General features: G+C 40.5%; 1 protein-coding gene across 1 annotated transcript in view; it reads left to right on the forward strand.

Moving 5' to 3' along the window:
* Positions 1 to 26,465, forward strand: part of WNK4 (WNK lysine deficient protein kinase 4) — a 129,116-nt gene that overhangs the window by 61,536 nt on the left and 41,115 nt on the right. Inside the window, exons 2-4 of the mRNA XM_075277362.1 lie at positions 18,544 to 18,716; positions 19,090 to 19,310; positions 20,020 to 20,177. Coding sequence (XP_075133463.1) covers positions 18,544 to 18,716; positions 19,090 to 19,310; positions 20,020 to 20,177 — 552 coding nt within the window. The remainder of the gene's footprint in view (positions 1 to 18,543; positions 18,717 to 19,089; positions 19,311 to 20,019; positions 20,178 to 26,465) is intronic.

A 26,465-nucleotide genomic window follows, 5' to 3' on the forward strand; every position in this document is an offset into this window, starting at 1 on the left:
AAAACAACCCGATTTGAAGACGAAAAGAGTCTGTCTATGGGGTTGATGGGGTTCATTTCATGTGGTAGGAAACCCAGTTTGACACTACCCTTGTCTGTAGGTTGGTCACAGGGTATCTGCTGTGGGTGAACCTGGTGGCAAGTATTCAATGTCCCTGTATCACTACTACAGTGGAAATGAAGGCGTTTTCATCAAAATCAATGAAATTTGGATGCAATATCTGGACATACCAGGGCACAGTTATCAGTGCTGTCACATCTAAACCATTCTCGGTGAACTTGTTTTTTTCTGTTCTTTATGGTGCACACTGTTCAACGTAAATGCTGTGCACCATAAAATGGTCACACTTCTATTGATAAATGTGCCCCACTTTGTCCTCCACGGGGGAGATACTCTTTGTACCTGCACTTGGCTCTAGCTAACAGATGAGTCCTGTATGGCGGATCTTACTGTATTAACATAGGATTTCCTAATAAGGGTATTTGATGTGTTTTCTAAACCAGACGTCCCCTGTATATCATACATTAAGCTGCTGAGGACATTTGTACATCTTATAAACACTCCTTATTTCTTGGTTGTTTCTCGTCCCCGGACTACGCAGATCATTCCACTCTCTGTAATATTCCAGGCTGATTTCTGCCTTCTGGACAATATTTTGGGCTGCCGTGGAGTTATGCAAACTGTCGCTGTAATCGCCATATCCTGGGCTTAAACTTAAGTCTGCTTTGGTAAAGTAGATTATAGCAGTGCTGTGTTTAGCGTTTGTTACATAAGAAGCATTTCTTGACGGAGCAAGAAATAAGTATGAGCACCCTTGTAAGACATTAGAAATCAAGTCTGCACTACCAAGATGACATTAGCCCTGTAGTGTCATTGTAGAGAATGGAGATGTATCTGCAATGTAACAAAGAATAGAGTTTACTGCACTAGAACCTGTGTCCTGCTATACGGCCCTGGTGTAGCGACAAGACCAATGCCATCACTGCCCACCCTATAACCATACCTAAACATCCAAAGCTCTCCAAAGTACAAAAGGATCCTCCAGTGGGCTCAAGCTCTAATGCAATAATGGTCTAGTAGAGGAAACCCAAATCTGAAGGGTACCATGGTCTATTTCCTAGGTTTTGTTGCAGAATGGATCCCCAGAATCATCAATTACTTGGAACCTCCAAGGAACCTCAGTCCAACAGTGTCCTCTTAAACTTCATCTTAGGGCGATAACAACATCTTAAAGATGTTCTTGATGTTTCATGACAAGTAAATTAAGATATTTCACAAGTACCTATATATTAGTAACATTTCTCTTTCTGACTAAGCACACCAGTGTTTCAGCCTTAGGGTGTGCTGAATGCAAAATTCTTTCAAGGGATTACTGGTACTTTACAGAATTTAAGGTGCGTAAGAAAATATCTTATCGCATGTAAAACATGGACTTTTTACTCAAAGATTCTGCCAAGTGGTGGTTTTAAGAAGTCACCAAGTTTAAGCGTTCTCTAGGTGTCCATACATGTTAGATGAATGTCGTCTGGAAATGCCAATTTCGGCAGAGCTGTCTGGCCCTTATGTGTGTATGGGAGTCCCAACTCTTCCCCAATGGTAGATATCAGGGAAATGAAGGGTTCACATGTTAGGGATAGTTCACACAGAGTTTTTTTGGCAGCGGATTTTGACATGGAATCTGCCTTAAAATCCACCTGCCATTCACTTCAATGGGAGCCACTAGCTTCTTTTTTCCGCTAGCTAGTAGCAGAAAGAAGAAGCGAGATGCCCTATCTTGAGTCAGCCGCGGCATCCGTGATGCGAGACTCCCTCCCATTTAGGGCCATTCATTCGGGCCTCATCGTGGCTAGCCGCGACAGAATTTTCACACGTGGAATCCATTTTCCGCCGTGTGGACATACCTTTAGATTTCAATGAGGCCAATTCTTTATTCTCATGGAATATAACCCACTACCATGGGCCTCTCCCCTCTTCCTATCTACAACACAGGCATCCTTGGCCTAGAAAAGAAATAGCTACCGATCAAATGAGCATTTGGGTGACAGTAGGTCAAGTATAAAATCCTTAATGTCTGCGAAGTGAGCTTACCAGGCCATAGAGGTCATGTTACATGATATAAATACATTGGGGACAATGGAGGTTAATCTTCGCACCATTGGTTTTAAGCTCAGGAATTCTTGGGTTACATCTTTATACTGAAGCCACTCTTAACCCAAGGCTTATAATAACAGTTCCTATACATTTATTGCAAAGATTCTTCGGCTTTATCAAGATTCCTTACTGAGCAGTTTGGTAAAAAAATTAAAATATTGACTTTTTTTGGCCAATTTGTATGATTAATGTTGCATGTAGACATGATGGGGGAAATTTATCAATAACCCCATCGCCATCAGAGGGTGCACCTTATATCTGTCAAGGCTTGCAGGCTGAACGCCTTGAAGGAACTCTATGCCATCTCGAATTTACGCAAAAAAAAAGAAAAAGTCGAGCAAATCAGTTTTTTTCACAAAAAAATTGCGACTTTTTATGTTCATCCCAGAACATTGGCGTTTAAGCCCATAGTAAATGTAACCCAATGACTTCACGTATAAAAACCTACAATCTGTGGTTAGGACTCGCTAGAATCCCATCCACTGTGCGGGGACTGCTGTGGTTTTTCTTACGCTACGTGGGGTTCCAGCCTTAAAAAGTCTCCCATGTTAGGACATATGCCCTATTAGATCCTATAGATGTTCTAGATATAATAGCCTAGATAATTGCTATGGCTTGCGGCACACTCGCATGCTCTTAGTAAACCTCTGTCATTATGTAGAACATTAGAGGGTACGTGTGCACATTTCTGGCTATACTGGAGTCACATGGCTACATGTTATATAACACACTCATTAAAATGCAGAACATACATATAATTGCTTGTGGGATTAGCTAAACTGGTATTTATAAATGGTTCTCGACCTGTTTTTAGGAGAGGGATGTATGTGTTGATTTAGGTGCACCCACTCATTGTGGTACCATATTATTATAGAAGCGCTACTGTAGAAGAAGCGCACGTTTTTACTATGAGCCTGCGGCGTCATGTGCCATCGCCTTATGTCATATTTTACTGTACAGTACATTTCTGATGTACTAACCAGTAGTGCCAAGCTTCGCTTGTGTAAAGTTTAATGAGGGTTTACGTATTATTTTATGTCTTATGTAAGACATGGGTGGTCATCGAGCACTTTGTTCTAAGGCACTTGAGAAAACAATACCTAAGATGATGTCATTTTTTTGTCAAGGTGTTCCATTAATCTACTTTACATATGTCAGGTAAGCAGAATTTAGTCTACTGTTAGATCAGAGGCATGGGTGTTCAGAATAATCAGAATAATATACACGGGTCACACACCATGCCTTGAATCTCTACATTTAGAGTAAATACACTGTCTACCAATAAGTATTTAGACACCCAGTAAAGTTCTGCGGAGGTGGAGTTATGGTCTGGGTGTGTTTCTTTTGGTATGGATTTGGACCCTTGGTCCCAGTGTATGGTAAACTCAACGCCGATGCCTATTGCACTATTTTAGATAACAGTGTGCTTCCTACATTATGGCGGTTCTATGGGTCGGACCAATGTTACTTCTACGCCAGCTGTCATGTAGCGAGGTCTACCATGGTTTTGTACAGTGACAATCAGGTTAACCGACTGGACTGGGCTGCCCAGAGCCCAGACTTGAACCCTATCGAGCACCTCTGGGACGAGTTGGATCGCCAACGGTGAAAGAACTTACCAGTCTTCTCCAAGCCAAATGGAATAAAATACCACTAGTCATCATACAAGGACTTGTGGAAAGCACACCCCGGAGGGTTGAGGCTGTAATTGCCGCTCGTGCCACTCGGACAGTGTATACCTCTATGGAGACCACATAAATTTATTAACATATGTCAAACCAGTGACCCATCTTTATTCAATGTAACCTATATATTATTTATTTATCCAGCAATCTACTTTTAAGTGCCCAGTAGGCATTCCTACCCTGAAAAGAACCGCCCACTGGACTCCTAACCATAAAAAATAAGCAAATAAAATACAAATAAAAATAAAAGTTATACTAAATTCTTTCCCATAAGCCTATATATCAATCTGCTCAGCTCTGCCTGCTCTATAATATACCGCCTGCACATCAGACACCATATGTGACAGGTTCCCTATAATAAGGATAATATCCTTAAAGTGTTCCAAGAACACTATTAACAAAGGATGATGGACAATTACAGACATCCAGCTTGTCCTATACAGAGACGCGTGTCTTCAAATCACTTTCAGTCAATGGACTCCTGGTGTAAACTGTTTTATTTTTCTAGTATTTTGTGCAGAAAATCGATTTTCCCTGCCTGTTTCCTGGAAATTCTTGATTGTTTTTTTAACACCTCTTTAGTAGGAATGACGCCATTTGCTTGTTTCCTTACTGTGTTTCTGTCGCGCTTTGTGAATTAGAAATGCATAAGGTTGTAACATCCTATGTTCATTACCGTGGTCCAATTGTACTTTAATTAAAATATGGAATTTATATATTTATTTTTTAGAATAAATTATTGAAATGATGAAAGCGGCGGGAAGTAGCAAATACTAAGTGGGTAGAAAAACAGAAGGTGTTAAGAAAGTTATTGAATTTCTGTACTAATAGCGAAGGGTCTTATAGGAGGACTTGACTATTAATATTCCCGAGGATTTATTGTTGCACCCAAATATATGATAAAAAGTTGAGGTTTGGTGAATGGAGAGAAGTCAATGGTTAACCAACACTAGTTTTTTGTCCAGAATACTAAGAATCATTACTAGTAACACTTCTATTTTTTAGCACATTTTTACTTGGCAGCATTTTTTGCCTAAAACTTTTGCATAACAATATCAATGTTAGATGTGAAAATCCAGTTACTATTATTAGTCGTATTGTGTTTTCCAGCTTCAGAACATTCTGCTCATAGGGTGTGAAGATGTCTCCCGTAGAGAATATTTTCATTGCTTCGGTTTTGCACATGAAACTATTTGTTTTGTTTGTTCTATTAGAAGGAATTTTGTATGGGGCGGTAATAGTAAAAGATGTGTAATATTATATAACATTGGGGGCAGCAAAAAGCTAGAACCTCCCCAAAAATACCTTTATAGCTTTGATGTTTAGAAGGATATGCTATACAGGCAAACCATTCATGATGATTGCCCAAGTCCAACCTATAACCCTACAATCTCCTACAGTGTTGCCTTCTTCTGGATCAACACTGTAGGATATTGTAGGATTATAGGTTGGACTTGATGGACTGATGTCTTTATCCAACCTCATCTACTATGTAACTATATATATACCTGCCCCTGATCACCCCACAAATGTGCTATCCTCCACTGTTCATTTTGGACATGGAAATACTCAATGGGTGTCCCAAAAAGCGTAGGCTCTTTATTGATCACTGTACCCATGGTTTTATAACCGTGCTCAATTTAATCTGGACATGATTAAAAGTAAAATTTTATTCTTATATGCTGGAGCTGATATTTTTATCGTTATCTTGTCATCCTACCTCCCTGTGTATCCTCCCAAAAAATGTGAACTGAAAGGGAGCGCATATTAGTATCAGCGATGGTTCATCCTCATACTAAGGCCCGGTTCACATCTGTGTTCGGGTTTCTATTTGGGGACCCCCGAATGGAAACCTATATGCATAAAAAAGTGGATACCTAAGGAAACTTGCGGAGCCCATGGAATATAATGGGATCTGGTTTCTGCTTGGTTTCTTTTTTTTTTCTCTCTATGCTTCGTGCAGAAACCACATGGACCCCATTATAGTCTATGGGGTCCACGGGTTTCCTAAGCTAACCACTTTTTTATGCATATAGGTTTCCATTTGGGGGATCCCCAAATGGACTCCCCGAACGGAAACCCTTACACAGATGTGAACCGGGCCTAAGGATGACTTGTCTTGTTTGTCTACGGCGATGATCGGGAATAGACCTTTGTATAGACATTACATTGCCTGATCATTAATTCATATTAAAGAGCCTTAATACACTATAGGATGTAAAGTTGTCTCAAACATATTAGACAACCCCATCTCCAACTTATCAATATATCGTAACATAGATTATCATTGCAATAAATGCTTCCAAGATGGTGTCTGAGAACTTGAGCCCACCATACTAGATGTGCTTGGGATCCTATCATACAGTTATAATGTTGTATATCTCCTGTAATTCCACCATAGACTCTTCTGGATGGACCTCATGGGCCTTGTTGTGTCAGGATGAGCACCAACCCAATGATTCTCTAGTGGTTCCCAGACAATGTACATATATATATATATATATATATATATATATATATATATATATATATATATTATAAACCTTAGACTATAGGATTGGCCTGCACAACATTACACATCTAGTAACTAAACCCATCGTCCAATATTGAAGGTTGATATCCTAGATTGTATTATCTCCACCACAAAACCATTTTAATCTTCTTACAATGACATCTACTTTCACCTACTCATACGTTTGCCCTTTAGAATAGATTTTAATGAGTAGAATTTATTATTAAAGTTGTTTTCTTGGCATTTTCATTTTCTGTTGTCCTTTTATAGAACATTTCTAAGGTGTAATGTAGAAAATGATCAAACGTGATCTTTTATTTCACAAGAACGTCGAGTTGGGCTGAAGATTTCTTATCTTCTGCCACCAACAATATTATCTATGTAGACATTTCTAAACATTTACTAGTAAGAAGTTTTTTTTGATCATCTTGCCTCAGGTAAGGGAAGGCGTCAGTTTTACCTCCCACAACCTCACGAATGTAAACTCACAATTCCTCCTGATGGTTCCTTCAGTAGACAAAAAAGGATAGAATCATTAGGTCTCGCCCTTTCTGAAGGAAATCTTCACAATCTCCTGCCAGCATCGCTCACATGGCAGAATCACCTTGAAGGTTTAATTAAATCTGTGCGGAGAAACACGGACTATCCATTCATTACGCCTCACGTTGACATGCTACACAAAAGGCCCTCTTTCAACTTGGAGGAACCATTTTGCAATACTGATGCTGACTGTACGTGCACAAATCCTTCATTGTTTTATTCTATATATTATATCAACGATACAAGTGTACTTTGTTGAAGGCAACCTATAAACGTAGACGTTAGAATCAGGTGTGTGGCTATAAGGAGTGCAGCTGCTACCGGGCCCCCCGACCCTGAGGGGACCCCATAACACATGAAATATACCACTACTCTCAGTGGCACACAGGGTAAAAAGGGGCCCCATAGCTTCAAGCTACATCTTTACCATGTGCTGTATGTAAATTACTGTAAAGAGTCTTATGGGCGGTTCTGATCTCCTGAGGAGTCTTATAGTCTTGGCTTGATTGACTTCACCATTACAAACCAGTACTGACAGCACCACATGAGCTGGAAACCACCCAAGATGGTCTAATGATGCTTTTGACAGGGGTATATTTAGGTTGCCGTTCCCCAGCAGTTGACATCTGTTTTACCACCATTTGGCATTGACCTACTAAAAACTTATTGACCCACATTTACTAATAAGCTTTGTTAATTGAATCACAGTGGATAAAACTCAATGATGGAGCATCTTTATATGTCTATCAAAAGGGGTAACATTTTTTTTTACAAGGACCATGCATGCTCTACTAAGAATTCTGGGTAAGGAACATGTTAATAAGACCTCATAGGTGAAATTGAGGAATAATAGCCAAGCCAGTAAAACTTCATATGGAAGAGGTTCCATCCAGGGGTGTAACTTGAGTGGGTGCAGAAGGTGCAGTCCCACTGGGGCCCAGGAGACTTAGGGGGCCCATAAGCACTGGCATCAGTATTGAGATTGCAGCTTCCATCTAGCCCATAAGCCAAGGAGACCTACAGCTTACCCTAACCACACTAAGGTGGATTAAACTCCTTAGCTCCCGTAACCATCACTATCAAGATCTCACTGTAGGGATGAGGTAGGACCCCGGACAAAAGGGCTCCTCAAGACTTTAGTTACGCCATTGGTTCAATTCACAAAGAGTTGTTTTGAGGTTTTTCCCTTTCATCAGTGCAGAGTAGGGTACTGGATAGTCTATGCTTATACCAGCTATTAGTTGAGTTTGGGCCAAGATTTTATCCCAAAATATTGTTGCATTTTGCCCAAACAAATACATGAGCCAGTCAGAATTTTATTTTCAGTAGATGCCCCACAAAGCACACATTATTGTCAGATTTTATTACAGGTTCGCAATAATAAACCAGCTGTAATATTTCCCTTTATTTTCACAGTGTGCACTTTGTTCACTTTCCTATTTCGTATTCCAGGCAGTCTACATGTGACTTTTGTGTCCTGTTTCTTCGCTCCACAGTGACTTTTTCTGCCAGACTGTCTCATGTGGGATAAAGGTTTATCATGTTCCTATATAATCTCCAGTAGTTTGCTGTATCTGTTCTGCAGCGACTCCTCTGTCCTGCGCTAAATCAGCCCCGAGTGTTTACAAATCCTATTTGCACATTAAGGACTTTATTTCCTCCAGTTACTTTTTGGAAGGATGGAAAGGATTTTCAGCCAACGGAGCTTGACTGCATTTCAGAATGTCCGGGACAAAACAGAGAGATTAGAAATCATCCTAAAGTCCAAGGAGAACGGGATTTCATTGATGCATGTAATAATATTGAGATTTATCATCACAGATATTTTAGTGCATTAGTAAAAGTTGGACGGATCTGCCGATTTTGGTGGGACCAGATAACCGTGTTAGACTAGATTCACATGACCGAAGTGCAAAATGGCCCAAGGGGCACCCGTTGAATTTCATCACCCAATTGTAGGAGCAAGAAGCCACTGGTCATGACTTGCCCCCTTGTCCCCATTCCTGCTCAGCCAAGCATGCATGTGTATGGTGGCTCAGGAGGGATAACCGTCGGCATATTGTTTGACCAACAGCTACTGAGGTATAGGTGCACCTTTATATTTCGTAAGAATTCAATATAAAGATGACTCTTAGGCTCACACAGTCAATATGTTAGCAGTACTGTATATCCCTGCATGCCTCTTGGCTGTTGACTTAGGCCTCAGGTAGAGCTTAGAGCGAAAATATTGTATTTGCCAAAGTATTAAATATAAGAACAATCCAAAATTTGCTCCAGGTTTCTGCACTTTGTTCTTAAGGCACTTTGTACACATTTAGTGCTCCTTGGAGACTCACCAGGCTCGGTCACACTCATACCATGCGCCCGGATGGAACCTGTAAGGTTAGTTGTTTCAGTACATAAAGTTCACTTAAATCTTTATGTTCTGGTCGGCTTCAGTCAGTAAACCTTAGATGTCAGCTCAACCAGTATCACAAGTTATTTTTTGAGATCATCTTCTATAAATATCCCTGATCACGTGGTGTTATTATGAAGGGGCTATAAAGACTCAGGCCCATACACCCTCATAGTGAATTCTCAGCACGGAAAACACATGGACCCCATTATAGTCTATGGGGTCTGCAGGTTTCCCAGGTAACCGCTTTTTTATGCATATAGGTTTCTATTCCAGGGATCCCCAAGTGGACTTCCCAAACAGAAACCTGATGTGAACCGGCCTTACTTACTTATATAGTGCCAACATATTCCGCAGCACTTTTACAGATATTGTCAATGCTGTCACAATCTAGATTCCCTATCAGTACGTCTTCGAAGTACGTCTTGTCCAAGTCCCAAGTGTTGTATAAATGCTACTTGTGTAACTAAATACATTGGCAGTATAATTGAATAGAGAGAAGTGTTTCAGATTATCGGTCCCATCGGGCATAGATATAGTAGCTCCTTCATATTATTATTAGATTTATCATGTTTAAATGTAATTTTTATGTTCATTTAACTCTCGGGCCATTCCTTAATGAATACGATACATTAAGCAATTGTTTTCAATAAGGAAGAGACGACATCCAGAATCATTGCTGAAGAATCTTAGCAAAGCTCTTGTATAATACGCTTCTCCCTTCCTGATCGTTCGCTAATCCTTAGATTACTTAGAGAATTGTATTGTGATCCTTTATACATCTTTGCCATCCCCTTGGGACTCTCATAGGCTCCTAATGGTCTCTGGCAAAGGTGTCGGCCATGGCATAACACCACTTTTTTTTTTTGAAGAGGGGACACAATGTTCTCAGCTTGATGCCAATGAATAGAGCACAGGGACATTGTTTACTATGTGACAGTGACCAGTTGGAGGATTCTCCGCGCCGTTTCTTCGAGTGCCACAATAATTAACACCTGCTTTACAGATATAAGATTGCGTGACGTCTTATGTGGTGCGAACATGGTGCACGTGGCTGATAAGGTTTGATGTAGACTGACTACATTGCCACCTTATTTTAGAAAGTCCAATGTATCTATTTTCTATTTAGAACCTTTCCTTCCCGCATTCCATCCAAAATATTATTATCCAATGCTCCCCTTACGGCGGTTGTGCGCCACCAGTCTGTCTGTCCTCATTGACATCCAGAAACTGGACACTTTTAGTGAAAATTGTTTTGCGGTAAATGGATCCTGGCTGGTTAAAGCTGCAAAACCTAGACACGGGTTTGTAGGGAACATTTATACGGGGCAGAATAACTGTGTGTCTTTGTGGAGGACATCCATTTATACTCAGGGCTGGCATAGAGGACAGTCATTTTAGTTCAGCCTGTATTTTAAAGATTTCAAGCAGCCATGTAAAGTTGTTGGGCGCTCTTTCGGTTAGACAAATTATTGGCTTTGACTTCTATTTCAATACTTTACTGGAATTAAAGGGTACTATTATGTGTAAGGGATCCATTCTGGTACATATCACAAGTGCACTCAGTTATCCTTAAAGTGTTTTTCCAGAAGTTAAATATTGATGACCTGACCTTACGATAGGTCATCAATATCGGATCAGTTGAGGTCTGGCCGCTGGGACCTCCACAGTAGAGATGAGCAAGTAGTACTCGATCGAGTTGGTATTCGATCGAATACTACGGTATTCGAAATACTAGTACTCGATTGAGTACCACTTGCTATTCGAATGGAAAAGTTTGATGCAGAACCAGAATTGATTGTCCGAATGCTGTCCAGCCGGCCATTCAACCCTGGTTCTTCTCCTACCTTTAGAAGTCTTCTCCGTGCAGCTTCCCAGCGGCGTCTTCCGGCTCTTCATTCACTCTGCCAGGCATCGGGCCTGGGCAGAGCCGACTGCGCATGTCCGCTTGTAGTGGGGACATGCGCAGTCGGCTCTGCCCAGGCCCGATGCCTGGCAGAGTGAATGAAGAGCCGGAAGACGCCGCGGTGACGCTGCAAGGAGAAGACTTCTCGGAGGATCCAGGCCGACCCTCACTCGTGGACTTGGTAAGTATAATTTGATCGAACGTTGCCCTGAAACGAGCATTTTCCCCCCATAGACTATAATAGGGTTCGAAATTCGATTCGATTGAGGGGCTACTCGAAACGAATATCCAACCTCGAACATTTTACTGTTCGCTCATCTCTACTCCACAGATCAGGCGATGATTGGGTATGCACCACTTCCGCTTTACAGGCCAGTGATGTCACATTAAAGTGAATGTAACTGAACTGCAATACCAAGCACAACCACCTTGTAATGTATGGCGCTGTGCTTGGTATTCAGTGAAGAGGCTGCAGCACTTATGTGAATGCTGTGGTCTCTTCAAAGAGCTGATGGCTGGTTTTTAGGACCCTCACTGATGTGATATTGAATAGGTCGCCAATATTACAATCCTGGAAAACTTCTTAAAATAATACTACGTTGTAAATAGTCTATGTGTGGCCGTACCACTATGTTCTTGTCATGAGAATCTATGCCTCTCACAGTGTTATTTGCCTTGGCAGCAGCTGCCTGGCACTGGTCACTAAAGGTAAGTTTACAGTCCACCAAGAATCACAACCACATCTCCATTCACATTTCTGATTTTTGGTCCCTGGCCCAGGATAGGAACGACAATCCATAAATGACGGCAGTGTTAAATCCATTAGGGATGGTAACTGTGTCTAATGAGGGGTCCATAATGGTGTCTGTCATTTTATTGGATTAAAGAACGCTGTATGCTATGTTATTTATTCCCATTATCTATGATAGAATCTGTGACTGTGGTTTATAATGTATCTTCTGACACAGATGTCATTCTAGCTTTTGAGATTGAATACAAGGTGGACTTTATCAATACGCCATGTCAGTCGCTCTAATGTCTATTATTCCCCTGACGATATTCTGTCTGACATATTATTACCTGTAATCTCCTTGTCACCATTATATTGCCCTGTCCATCTGATGTGATGCTATCACTTGATGTCTTCTTTTGAGATGTGAACAGTTTGTACTCTATTGTGTACTATTGTGACGGCCCTATTTTCTATACTTCATGTCCTATCTGCTGGGTGAATGGAAGGACTAGAACAATACTTCTACTATCCGATAAGAAGACAATATAAAGCACGTTGACAAGTTCTCTTTAAATTACCCAAGCATTTTGGCAAGAAGGTCTAGCCCTTTATTCCTTCCAGAACTGAGCTATAAGATTTGGCATAAATTTTGACGGGAAATTATGTATTGAAGCCCTGAGAGTAGAATGATGTCCCTAAGATTCCATTGGCTGACTGCTGGCAGCTATAATGGCTCCTGGCTGTCACCTATGTGCCTCTTGATACCTTTTCCAAAAGAACAGGGTATTCCAATAGTTTTGGACACGGTCACAATGAGTCCTGTGTAGTTGAGTTGTGTAACAAGGCACTGGAAACTTTCATTGCGTACTGCTGACAGAGACTGTTTGTCGCAACTTACCTCATTGCACTGGACAATTGACAAAGGGTTTTGGGGAAGGCGCATTCTGAAAGAGATCAATTGTGATATATATATAGATTTATTTCCAACACATTGTATAAGTTGCAGATAGTATAACCGTAAAATATTACATTTATTTACTGGTTTTGCACTATTAACATGTCGATACAAGATATGATTCTGCGCTACCTAATCCTGTAATGTTTCAGATTACGGATTAATATACGGTAATGGGATTCTGCATTGTCTGTTTTATACTATTGTGTATCAAATGTGCAATATCATCAAATCAGATATTACGTTGTTAGAAAACAAGTCGTAGTTGGGTAACGTATGAGACGTAGAAGATCTTATTATAAGATTTGACTGACTAGTCCGTCAATTATATATCATATATTATCTAGGTGTAACTGTTGGACGACAATGAGTGATGTCCACCCATATATTATATTATCTAACGTCAGTGGTGCCTCTACATTAGGGTTTGTGTACAAGGCCATATAGAGCCATATTGAAATATCCATGCTGCTGTAACACACTGAATTTCCCCATGGTGGGACTATTAAAGGATTAACTTATCTCAATACAGCACCTATAGAATATTATGGGTCCATAGTGTAAGTCTGTATACATCCAATGTCATATAACAGAATATAGAGGTTGCATTCATATAAAAAAAAAATGATGGCTTCCTTTGATGCCATATTATGGAGGTTTTCTCACCTTGATATATTAATTCTATAATGTAGAGGCAGCATGTAGAGTCCCTATGACTCAATAATACAGAGCTATAGGGATTTCATGACGTCCAGGCCTGAAAAAAACATTGACATCCATAATCTGATTTTGGTGTTTTATCTGTTCAGCCATTCCTAAGATATCAGCTCTTTAGTGTTGATGCATTTTAGGGTCTACTGGACAAGTGGGCGGTAACACTGTGGTTTCTCAGGGGTGGAGTTTGTGTGTGTTTTACCGACCACTTTGGTAATAGACTCTAAATTGGCATCGACTCTAAAAGCATCTCCAAACACCTATCATATGATATACGTCGTTGGGCTCTTCAGACTGGGTGACAGGTCCTCTTTAAGCTTGCCATACATATTAGATGTATGTCAACTGAACCCATGCTTAATGGGATCTGCAGACCATCTAATATGTATGAGGGTCTCCCAACTGCCGATATTGGAAAAGAGAAGGGATGGGCATGTTGGAATTCAACATGGCTGATCGTTTTATTCTTGATGAACCACAATCAGAGTTATATGGCGGCAGTTTTCTCCCCTCTCCCAATTCGGAGCCCCTGTTGAGCTGAGTGTGCATGTGTATACACCCAACAGGTATTCTAGAATGTAAGCAACATTTCAATGACTATGAATCCAGTGTGAAAAATAGAAAGTGAGCTAAGTGGAAGTGTTTAGCACCTTTGGCAGAGCAGAAAGGAAAATTATTCCGACACTGTATAGCGGAGAACTGTTGTTTGTGGATATTTTGACCTATAAAACATTACCAGTTACATTCAGCACAGTTATGTGTTTTACGTGGGATTCTCTGCTGTTACATTTCTCATTTTTCATTCTGTTCTACACTAAACCTCAAAACTAGATTACAGTCCAAAAATACCTTTTACAGCCAGTTTTTTCTACGTGCATTTCTGCTTTTTTTAGTTCCAGGATGGCTTTCAGAAATTATTTCTCGCTCTGTAAAATTTAGACATAAACTAGACATACTGTCATTTTCAACACCTCTCGGCCCAAAGAGTAAGGCTGGCCATACACATTAGATAGTTGCCAGCCAAATGTGTCCTCTATGGGGAGAAAGGAAAAAAAAATACATTGCTAGATGACTTTGGCATAAAGTTGTCAGTCTTCAGAACAAAAGGATTGGGCATGTTGAAACCCAACAGCCCGATCATTACTTCCCCAGCAGGGGAGACTTGTGAGTCTCCCATATATTCATACATTAGAAAGTCAGCAGGTTTGGACGATACTAGTGTAATGTGTATGGCTGGTTCAACAACATCATATAGACAATCCTTGTGGCTACTGTGAGGCCTGTAAATTGTTGTCCATATTTTGATTGTAACCGAATCGACTGATCACTCAACCGACCACCATTTTGTTGGATATTGGTTCACGTGTCATCATGATGTTTAGTATCACATGTGACCAACTAGGGCACTTAAAGGAGCTTCCAGGATTTTGTGTTGTGATCTATTTTTAGGATATGGCATAAATGTTTAATCAGAGGAAGGATGATAGCCAGCCCCTCCACGGATCAGCTGTTTGGGGTTGCGTCAGATCACCTTACTATACAGTATATGCAGTGGCGTAACTAAAGTCCTGTGCAATCTTTTGTCCGGGGCCCCTACCTCAGCCCTATAACGAATTCTTGATGATGGTTACGGGTGCTAAGGAGTTTAATCCACCTTAGTGTGGTTAGGGGAATCTGTGGGTCTCCTTGGTTTATGGGCCAGATGGAAGCTGTAATCTCAATACTGATACCAGTGTTTATGGGCCCCCTAAGGCTCCTGTACCCTGGTGTGACTACACCCTCTGGGCCCCTCAAGTTATGCCCCTGAGTGCATGGAGCCAGAAGAAGATAGCGTTATGCCCTATTTAGTGGCCGCCATTACTATAACTATGCACCCATTGACATTTGGCATTGTGCTAATCCATGCTGGACAATCCCTTTAGGGTGGTGCCTGTTTTGAGCCACCTGAGGTGGCATGTGGCACTTTCTGAGTCGGCCAGATTAATTTTTTGCCTCTTATTGTGTACATGACATAAGTACAGGAACATTACTGTTGTTATAAAGGGTGTGGACCATAACTTACCCTGGGAAAGTGAAGTTGTGCCGAGTAGCTAGAAAATCTTGTAAATCCTATGATCCTATATTAGTAGTCTTCATTATTCTTTATTTTATGACAAAGTCAATGCCAAGATCATCCATGGTGTATAATTAGCCGCTTCCTTCCTATGTATTACCTCACGGTTATGACATGTTCTCCAGTGATTTATAGGCCTTTATAAGTCATAAAGTTTAATAAACGGAGTAGTTCGGCCCTGTCATTATCTGCCGGTTTATGTGTTAATTATTTTACAGAATCATAAACTAGAAGATTTAGGAGAACTCCGTTGTGCAATAAACATTGCCCTTGTGGCCATCCGCTCCTCGATCTTAGGTACACGTGAATATACCTTGTACTGTACCTGTACAGTTTATTACATAGGCTGCTAATTACACCTTCCTCTTAATTACTGTACGCATATATCACAATATTGGTTGGATTATTTTACTTTTAGGTGTGTAGTTCTATATTATTTTTTCAGTTAATTAGAACAATGAGGTCATATTATGCAATTCTTGTCTTTTGTCTTATTAGAACTGCACGTTCCTAATGTTCTCGTTCCCGGCCCTTGCCAGATTAGGATTAAGGATGGGGTAGCACACTGTTCACACGTGCTTTTCTATCAGGTTTAAAGAGGACCTTCACCACCTCCGGCTCTTTACATTCTTTAATAGACACCCCCTCCACTGATTCTGGTGTAGTTGGAATTTCTTCTCTAGTCCCTCCTGTTCCTGTACAATCAGTGCTATTAATTCTAGCACCCAATATGCAAAGTTTGTTCTCTATTGTCTGTTCCAACCCGAGACCACCCACTTGACAGTAGAGAGAATAATTAGAATATTGAGTGCTGAAATTAACAGAACTGATTGCTCAGGAATGGTGGGGGCTAGAGGAAAAAAGGCTAACAGAAGTAGATTCAATGTCTCATATCATTGCATTATCATCTTTGATTCTAGTTCCATTATAGCGTCAAAAAATTCATAATTTCGGAGAGAAGGATCTTTCACATGACAAACATCAATGATACCTGACAAACCCCATTGGCATATAATGGATTCCGCTGCACTGTATTATGATGTCTATCATTTAAAGGAAGCAGATATGGATATGTATGAGTTAAGAATCCTATAAACCAGAAGATAACGTCTTAATTTTGGATCTAGTGATATAGCTCTGTTATTAAAGATTAATTTCCCCAAATATTAATTATGTTATAGCGTTCCCAATATTGGAAAGATGAGTTTCTTTTCAGCTGTTAATAACTTACGCTGCCTGTGTAATGCATAATGCCGGGGGCTGTATACTCGTGGATAGTCTGGTAGATTAATGCTCTCTCTGTATTAAAATGATATTACTAGATGAATGGACATTATCCACAGAGTATCCGATTCAGGACATCCTTATCAAAGTGAATTTGTCACAAGAGTCCAGATCACATTATACTACTTACTCAAGTATTTAGTCAAGCAATGGGAAGTAATCTGAGGACAGTGTTGGACTGGCCCACCAGGCTCTAACACAATACGGGTAGGTTCACATGGAGGAATATGGATTCAGCCTCAAAATCAGCTCCAAATTCCGCCTGAACCCAGCCTCCATTCATTCAATGGGAATCAGATGCTGATTTTTCCTCTAGTGGACTTTTTCAGCTAGTGGAAAAATAAGCGTAATGCTCGATCTTCAAGCAAATTCCACCTAATAACTCCCATTGAAGTTAATGGCATGCAGAAAGTACCGGTTGACTAGTGCAAATTTTGACATGTAATTTGGACAAGAGTAAAAATCTGCTTCAAATTCCTGAAGCTGAATTTTTCAGCTAGGATTATTTCAACCCCTAAAGATAAAACAAAAGAGGACTTTTCACCACTTCCACCAACTCCAACTCCTTGCATTCTATCATAGGCGCCACTCCACTGATTTTGTTGCAGTTGGAATTTCTTCTCTAGCCCCTCCTGCTCCTTCACATTCAGTGCTGTTAGTTTTAGCACTCAATATGCAAATTTGACTCCCTATTGTCAGGTGGGTGGTCCCTCTTTGTCTGGACCACCCACCTGACAGTAGAATATTGAGTACTGAAATTAACAGAATTGATTCCTCAGGAATGGTGGGGGCTAGAGAAAAAAAACAAACATATATCAATCTGCTCAGCTCCTCCAGCTCTATAACATGCTACCTGCAGATTGATAGTATTGTATTTTTAACCAGTATCACATGTTTTGTTCGGAATTTCTCCGGGAAACTTTATTTTCTCGGCACAATGTAACTTTCCTGAATAATTACGTTCACATAACAAGGTGCAAGAAGCAGTGTGTTAAAAATAGTGGAGTCTGCCTGGCTTCACGGACAATTAGGCATGCTAATGTCGGAGACAGATGTCTCTGGGCTCAAGCTCACTGAGCGAAGGAGAGTACCTTGCAAATGTGCAGCTCTTGGTGTTAAAGGGAGGTCTGCAAGATGATGATACTATTAACAAGGACAAATTATCTGTGGGAAATATCATCTAGATGAAAAATGCAGCGGGAAGCACCAAGATATGCAGATGGGAAGATGTAGGGGTCCTTTCACAGAGTATGCTCATACAAAAAGTTGTTAAGTAATAGTAAAAAAACTAAATTTATATGTCTATGATTCTCGTAAAGGTATGACACTAGTAATGGAACCGAAACAATCATGACTGGTGGTTTGTTGTCTAAGGTCACCTGGCCGGACGTAGAGGTCACAGTTTTTGGAAGCTGCCATACAATAATTTTTAATATAATAATGTATATAAGACTTTTTGATTCAGTATTGTTTTATTACAATCGCTTTAAGTTTTGAGTAAAATACTTTATTCACTTTTTGCCTTGTTTTTTTTTTTGTGTTCCCTTTTATACAGACCAGAAAGTTGACAAAAGCAGAACGCCAGAGGTTTAGTGAAGAAGTGGAGATGCTGAAAGGTCTACAACACCCAAACATTGTCCGCTTTTACGACTCTTGGAAGTCCATAGTGAAGGGGCAGATATGTATAGTCCTAGTGACCGAGCTCATGACTTCTGGGACGTTGAAGACGTAAGCACATATTTTTGATAATTTTGACGAGTCTTTGACTTTTTATTGCCTTGGGTTATACCTCTTTTGTGTTAAGTTAAAATTCATTCCTTATGGGATTTCCAATTGTATATATCCTTAGAGTAGGCCATCCATATATGATCAGGAGTAACCGATTCTGAGACCACCATCAAAGGGTCATCGACTAGCTAGAACCTCACGGCCCATGGCACAACAGTCCATACCTCAAAGTCTAGTACATAGGTATCTAAAGACTAGTGACCCTCTATGATATATGCGTATCTTCCGTAACCAAATGTCTTGCTCATAAACAATGCGTATATTGATATGAGCTACGTTTCTTGCTAAAATTGTCTCAAAATTGATATTGTAGATATTTGAAGAGATTCAAGGAGATGAAACTGAAGGTTTTACAAAGATGGAGCCGCCAAATTCTGAAAGGACTGCACTTTCTCCATACTCGATGTCCTCCTATTATTCACCGTGACCTTAAATGTGACAACATCTTCATCACGGGGCCCACAGGCTTTGTGAAAATTGGGGACCTGGGGCTTGCCACGTTAAAGAGTGCCTCTTTTGCAAAGAGTGTTATAGGTAATAACTTCATAGCTGGCATTATTAGTATTTGTTAGTGTTTTTATTGAGTCCTAATAGACTACAATCACGATTCTATTGACTTCCATTATGACTTAGGTTTTTATAATATGACTTCCAGAGGTCTAACTTGAAAGTCCTTGGTGGCCATGTAAAATATATAATGGGACCCTCATACCATGTGCTATCTATAATACTGCCCTTCTCCAGGGTCCAGTAGTGATTGATACCTCACCACCACCGACAGCTAATCCCTTGATGGATCGACGCACAGATATATGGTTCATCTCCAAGCCTGAATGTCCATCAGAGCAATGAATTCATCATATATGATATATAGAACATGCAAACCAACACTGGTATCTGCAATGGTGCTGCCACCATCCCAATGCCATTACATAACAGACTGTAAGTCACCTATTAACCAATTTAATTTTTATGGCTGACTCAGATTATGCGGCCCATTACGGCCAAGATTCATATTCCAGACAAGCCTTCTAATAACCTGAAACATATCATCTCCTTTGGAAAAAAACCTGAGTCTCCAGATTGCCAGTCTGGGCTTGCCATGTATCATGTCCACAAAGCATCACGTCAGCTTTTACATTCACAAGTTGCAGGAAATTAACATCATCAAAAAAGATTATTTGCTATAAAATCTTGTCTTAGAACGGCGAGAAGATTGTGACATCATGTTTAATATCTGCAGGTACGCCAGAGTTTATGGCGCCAGAGATGTATGAAGAGAAGTATGATGAAGCCGTTGATGTCTATGCCTTTGGGATGTGCATGCTGGAGATGGCCACCTCTGAATATCCCTATTCCGAATGCCAGAATGCCGCTCAGATATACCGCAAGGTGACCTCGGTGAGTATCCATGACCAGACATAACTAGAGACCTGGCTGCTCTAAAATGTGGTAATCCAGGAGAAATATTTAGCCACCAAATTATAGTTTATCATTGGCTATGAATAGTTCAAAGGACGGTATAAAATATGTTTCAATAAAGTACACGATGGCCGAGGTAAACGTGTTATTGCAGGAAGCCTATCCATAGAATATTCACAAATAATCCAAAATGTGGTCCATTGTACCAATGTGCCAATAATGCCAAAAATCACAAAATCATAGTTGTTGACCTGTTGACATTGTATATACATCTACTAGACGCTAACTAGGGGCTACTCCTGAGTGGAGAACCATTGGATGTCCATAGTATTCATTCTCTCCAGTTGACATCCCATTGTCCTCCATATATTTTAACTAATCGTGAGCATTGTGAGCTTCGGAGCACCTCCTGTTAGATGAAGGTCATAGGACATGTTACGAGGGTCATCTCTTGTTGGGAGCCCCTATTACACTCACCATACTTGCTGATTCCCTGCGGTGAGCCCTGAAATTGACAAGTGTTGTTGATTCTCACTTTGGTATTTTAGAGGAATTTTCTAGAAATATGATAGTTGAGGTCTTTAGTTGGTTGCCTGCAGTTATCACTTCAATGTCAACACCTAGAAGGCTCATTGACAAGACTAAGGAATGACACTAATGAAATGTTAGCACTTACTCCAATCCTACAAGCCTGGTGGGTACCTGACAAGATTGTGCAACATATAATGCTATCAGCTAGGTTACAGGTGACTGTAGAGGAATAGATATGGTTGAAGGCAAAAATATCACACGTGCCGTTATTACTAATTTATGGCCTCATGTACATAGCAGAGCTGGATGGCTGGAGGCGACTGATGCTCATAAAGCTCTGCAACACGGGGCTCTAGAACATACACTACCATATGGCACCATATTGTGGAGAGAATAGGCCAAGTGATAGAGCATGCCAACAGCTGGATGTTATACAAAGCTATAAGTGAGTCCTAAATCTGTAGCTCCTCAACTATATGGATATTCACCTACCTGCCTTAAAGATAACCTGTCACCAGATCTGAAAAGCCCAATGACATCCATCATCTGATAGGTGCTGTCACCCTGAGCATTTGGTTCATCCAAATAAGACATTCCACAGATATAGGCCCTTTTGGTGTTGATGGAAACAGTCTACAAGTCTACGAGCCAAGTGGGCGGTAACAATATGGTTTCTCTAGGGTGGGGTCTATGTGCTCTGTACATCATGCAGTGTTACCGCCCACTTGCCTAGTAGACCCTAATAAAAAATATCAACTGTAAGAAGACTGTAAGAAGACGTGCCATTGGCCATTACAGTAAGGCTGTGTTCACATATGCTCTGGAAGCTTTTCTAGGAACCTCTATTGCACAATTTGTCATACAAAATAGCACAACACGTCAGCGGGCATTTGGGAGATCTGTCATATCAATTCTTGTCATTGTTCTGCCTGTTCCTATAGGGGAACAGAACAATGGAGATGCCAATGCCAATGTGAACATAGCCTTAGGGATTTTTGCTGAATTGATGTTACTGCTATGACGGCAATTGTATAATATTCATGAAGGGGTAATGGAGGACATGTGAGCAATGGAAATACACAATGTTTTCTTAAGATGGAAGATGCTTCATATAGTTATATAGATGTCTGGGAAAGTTGTTGTATAATTGCTGTGCCAGGGTGATGGACAGGTGTCACCAGAGCTTAAATTGGGAAAAAAATTTAGGGGTATTCTGGAATAATTAACCCCCTCCAGACGCCAGAGAGGATACAAACATAAAAAAACAATGTTACTTACCTCTTCTGGGCTCCGGCGCTGATGTCGGCCATCTTCAATGATGGAAGAGACGTCACTTGAGCCAGGCTTGCGTCACGGTACATTAGAATGTAAGCCCGGTCCACGTGACATCTGTGACGTCACCAAGTAGGCCTCAAGCCTTTCCGGAGTCCAGGAGAGGTAAGTAACAGTGATTTTTATGTTCCCTCACCTCTCCTAGCCCTCTGATCATTATATTTGGGGGTCTAAAACGACCCTTGGGTATAATGATAGCAGTGTTTGTGTTCTGTCGCGTTCTGGCCCAATTTAAGCATTGAGCTTTACTATATGTTTCCCTCTTCAATGAGAGTTAATGTACATTTATTTATGTGGATGAAATACATTAAAACAGTAAAGTAGATGACAAGTTCTTTATTACTGTGGTCTTCGGTGTCTCCATGTGACCACCATTTCCTCGGAGGTCTGATTCTTCTGAATCTTAATGGAAAATGTTAGTCTGCCATAATGAATTGATAAGAATTTCAGATAAGGCGAGAAAGAAAGGTCTGTTCTCTGCGCGGTATACGATGTTCTAGGAGACTGGAAGGGCCGCTTCATGTCAATCAGTATGAGGCTCAGAAGTGACAGATAACTAGGAAGATGGCCGCTGCCTGTGCCACAGGAATGGAGTCGGGGCAAGGTAGATTTACAGAGATAATATAGTCAGAAAGCTAGAAAAAGTCACATTTTAAAAGATTCAGCAGGTCAATAGCCAAAAAATCAGAAACAATGATTTAACCCTTTAAGCACAAAGAAAATTCTGCATTCTACGTGTTTCTCCCATAGATTTCAATGAGAGAGTTTTCTAGACATGCTCTTTGGGAGGGAGGGATAGATAAGCTGTGACATCATCTATTGATGAGTCAGTGGTGTTATCTATAGATGTGTTATCTTCTGATGTAATTCTTGATGTAATTGAGGTGACCTACAGAATTGGCAAACGCCAGTCTGTTATAAGGCTTAGTGGTCAGAGTGAAATTTGCAGTTGTACTTTTTTTTTAATAGAGATGGAAATTTTAAAAAAATATCAAAACTTTTTTTGAAACAATAACACAAAAACATGGTTTACAAAAATAGGTGACCTATTCCTTTTAAACAAAGATGACCCCAGCCATTCTTACTTTTATATACTGATTGGTAGGTTATAAGAGAAAAACGGGCTGCCATAAGGTGACATTGCTAAGTGGAAACTAATGTAATGAGTGAATAAGATATTATTCTTATATAAGTACCTGCAATAGAAAATAACTTGCAGGAATATTTAACCCACTGTTGACCCTTGTAATCTCATTGTATGTGTGAAATGTGCCTCCTTACCCTTACGTCTTCTCAATCGGGTATTGATCTCTATTTAGTCCATCAAATGTGTATTTTCCAGTGAAGGCACATGAGTGTGACTGCCGGAGCAGAGCGAGGTCGCTTTTCATGCAGGATTCATCCAGAGCCAGATGCAGCCCTGACGCTTATCTGATTACATAGGGCCTGATTTTATTAACCTTGAATTAATGAGTGTGCAAGACCATGCTGGGATGTGATTACACAATATGGAGAGCAGATATAACCATTGTCTCTCCAGCCACAGCCTTCTCAACCTGCTTTATACAACACAGAATTTATAAGAAAGCTCTAGAATGTTAGAAATTCTGATCTCTCAGCCTCTCACTTCTACCAAATCAATTCTCTCTAGGCTGCGCTGATGAAGTCCAACCAGACAGAAACGGTGCCGTCCGTAGCTGAGAAACTGATTTGGTTATAACCCCCATTATGCAGTAAAGACTTCTGGGAAAGTCGGTTCTGGGTGCTTCCCATAGAGGGCAGCATAACAGAGGCACTGTCTCCCTGTTTACATCTTGGGAGACAGATTTGCATATTCCTCCCATGTTCCCCTGCAGTGGAGCAACTATGGCTGTATAAATCTCCACACACCTGAAAAGGTGGTCTCTCCCTAAGGATGGACGTTATCCCCAAAATTTTGTTCTGTGAACCTTATCACTTTGATGTCTACTCATGAACATTAGATGGTCAAAAATCATCGGGTTTGCTGATATGCATCTTATGAGTTTGGGATGCTTAATAGGGCTGTACATCAATACAAATGGCAATATGTAAATTGGATTTGCATTTTTGAGTAACTTAGTAAAGGATTGTAATTAAAAATTATTTTAAAGAAATATCTTAATTTTCTGCTTGTAATACAACCGACTTGGTGGTCAAAATGTATATGTCTGTACTGTACTGTGTACCGGGCATATGGAACAGCCTCATAAGAATGACATGCAATGACCTACACATTTTGAACACTACATTTTGAACACTACACTACATTTTATATTTTTTATAACAATGGTTTACAAATTTACTCTAAAATTCGTATTCAGTTTACTTATTACTTTTTGTATTGATTGCACAGCCCCTTTTAGAGAGGAGGGAACAAAGCAAAAGTGATAACCAGTTTTCTATGATGACTAGTTTTTAGAGATGAGCGAGTAGTATTCGATCGAGTAGGTATTCAATCGAATACTACGGTATTCGAAATACTTGTAATCGATCGAGTACCACTCACTATTCGAATGGAAAAATTCGATGCAGAACCAGCGTTGATTGGCTGAATGCTATACAGTCGGCCAATCAACGCTGGTTCCTCTCCTACCTTTAAAAGTCTTCTCCGTGCAGCTTCCCCGCGGCGTCTTCTGGCTTTGAATTCACTCTGCCAGGCATCGGACCTGGGCAAAGCCGACTGCGCATGCCCATGCTACAAGAAAATGGCCGCTTTGACTGTAAGCGGCCATTTTCTTGTAGTGAGGGCATGCATAGTCGGCTCTGCCCAGGCCCGATGCCTGGCAGAGTGAATTCAAAGCCAGAAGACGCCGCGGGGAAGCTGCACGGAGAAGACTTCTCGGAGAATCCAGCCGACCCTCACTCGTGGACTTGGTAAGTTCAATTTGATTGAATGTTGCCTACCTCTGAAACGAGCATTTTTATTTAACTACTCGCTCATCTCTACTAGTTTTCACTATTCCTGTGATAACCGATGGTTTTATATGGGTAGAACATAACACTTATTTACACAATATAAAGGTCGAAATAATGTCTAAAGTAAATATGCAGCACTCTATGTGTCTGATCATTATAGACTATTACTAATATTTAATATTTTAAGCCAGAGTAGGAGTTATTGCATGTCTACCGTCTCCACCCAAAACAAGCTTTGAGTCCGACTCTAGAACCCTGATTGTATATAGTTCTCAGCTCTATAAACATTTCATATGGTGCACGTATATGGGAGCGCAGCCAATATTAATCAAATATGGAGTTTTCTCTTTATGTTGTCTCCCATCCCAACTACTAGAGACAAGGGTGTGTAGACCAGGGATACCATGTTTATACGAAGCACTTGCAATTTCAGCTAATAAGAGAGAGCAGGCCCAGACTAATCTAATTCCCGGCAGCTGTATTCCTTGCTGTAGCTGGCATTGGATTATTTTAGTGGAGAGAAGGTAAGGTTGTGGTGATGTTCCATATTAGCCCTTATTCTCTATTCAACATTAGCATGACACTCATTCGGCCAACAGCTGTCTCTTTGGACTTCCTCCATACACATGCATGCCTCAATTCAGCCGAGCATGCAGGTGTTCTGTATGGAAAGAGGAGAGTGAGGCCCCATGCATACAATGTGGGGACGAGTTTGCAACAGAATGATATTACGCTGCGGTCGGGTTTCCTTTTTTTGGCCAAAAAAACGGAAACTAATCTGCTTAAAAAGCGACCCACAGATCCCAGGTTTCTGCCCAAAAAATGCAGAGAGAAAAATGCTACTTGCAGGACTTTTCTCTCCGTATTTCTCAGACAATATTTGTAACGGAATCCGGGCGCAGATGTGAACCTAGCCTTAGAATGTGACGGAGTGTCATCCACTGCAAAGTAGGACCCACATCGAATGCAAACTTAAGTGTATGCATGGGGTCTTACTGTCTTGAGAACAAACATATTGTGCTTTCAAATTCAACAAATCCCATCCTTCTTTCCTCCAGCATCATCTTTCAGGGGAGAGTGTCCATACTACCATACATATCAGATAGTAGGCTGCTAAACCTAGTGGGATCTGGACTAGACTGTAATGTGTATAGGGACATATAGGGATGTAACTATAGCAGTGGCTTACCAATGTGTTGTCAGAAATGCAAAACCTAACGTGACATTGACATGAAGGGAACAGTATAGAGCGCATAATTCAATGTCATTCAAGGTCGAAATTAGAGGGATAACCCTCAAAATAATTACCATTGATGATCGTCACTCATCATGTATTGGAGACAAGGTAGCTGAATATAACAATCCCTAGTGACGTACAGGAATATATTTCAGATTCTCAAATAGTCATTTGTTCTTTAGCTCGTTTCCAACCTGGCATTGAAGGGGTTATTTTGGCAAGCACCAAGT

This window comes from Leptodactylus fuscus, chromosome 6 (genome assembly GCF_031893055.1).
Source record: "Leptodactylus fuscus isolate aLepFus1 chromosome 6, aLepFus1.hap2, whole genome shotgun sequence".
NCBI lineage: Eukaryota > Metazoa > Chordata > Amphibia > Anura > Leptodactylidae > Leptodactylus > Leptodactylus fuscus.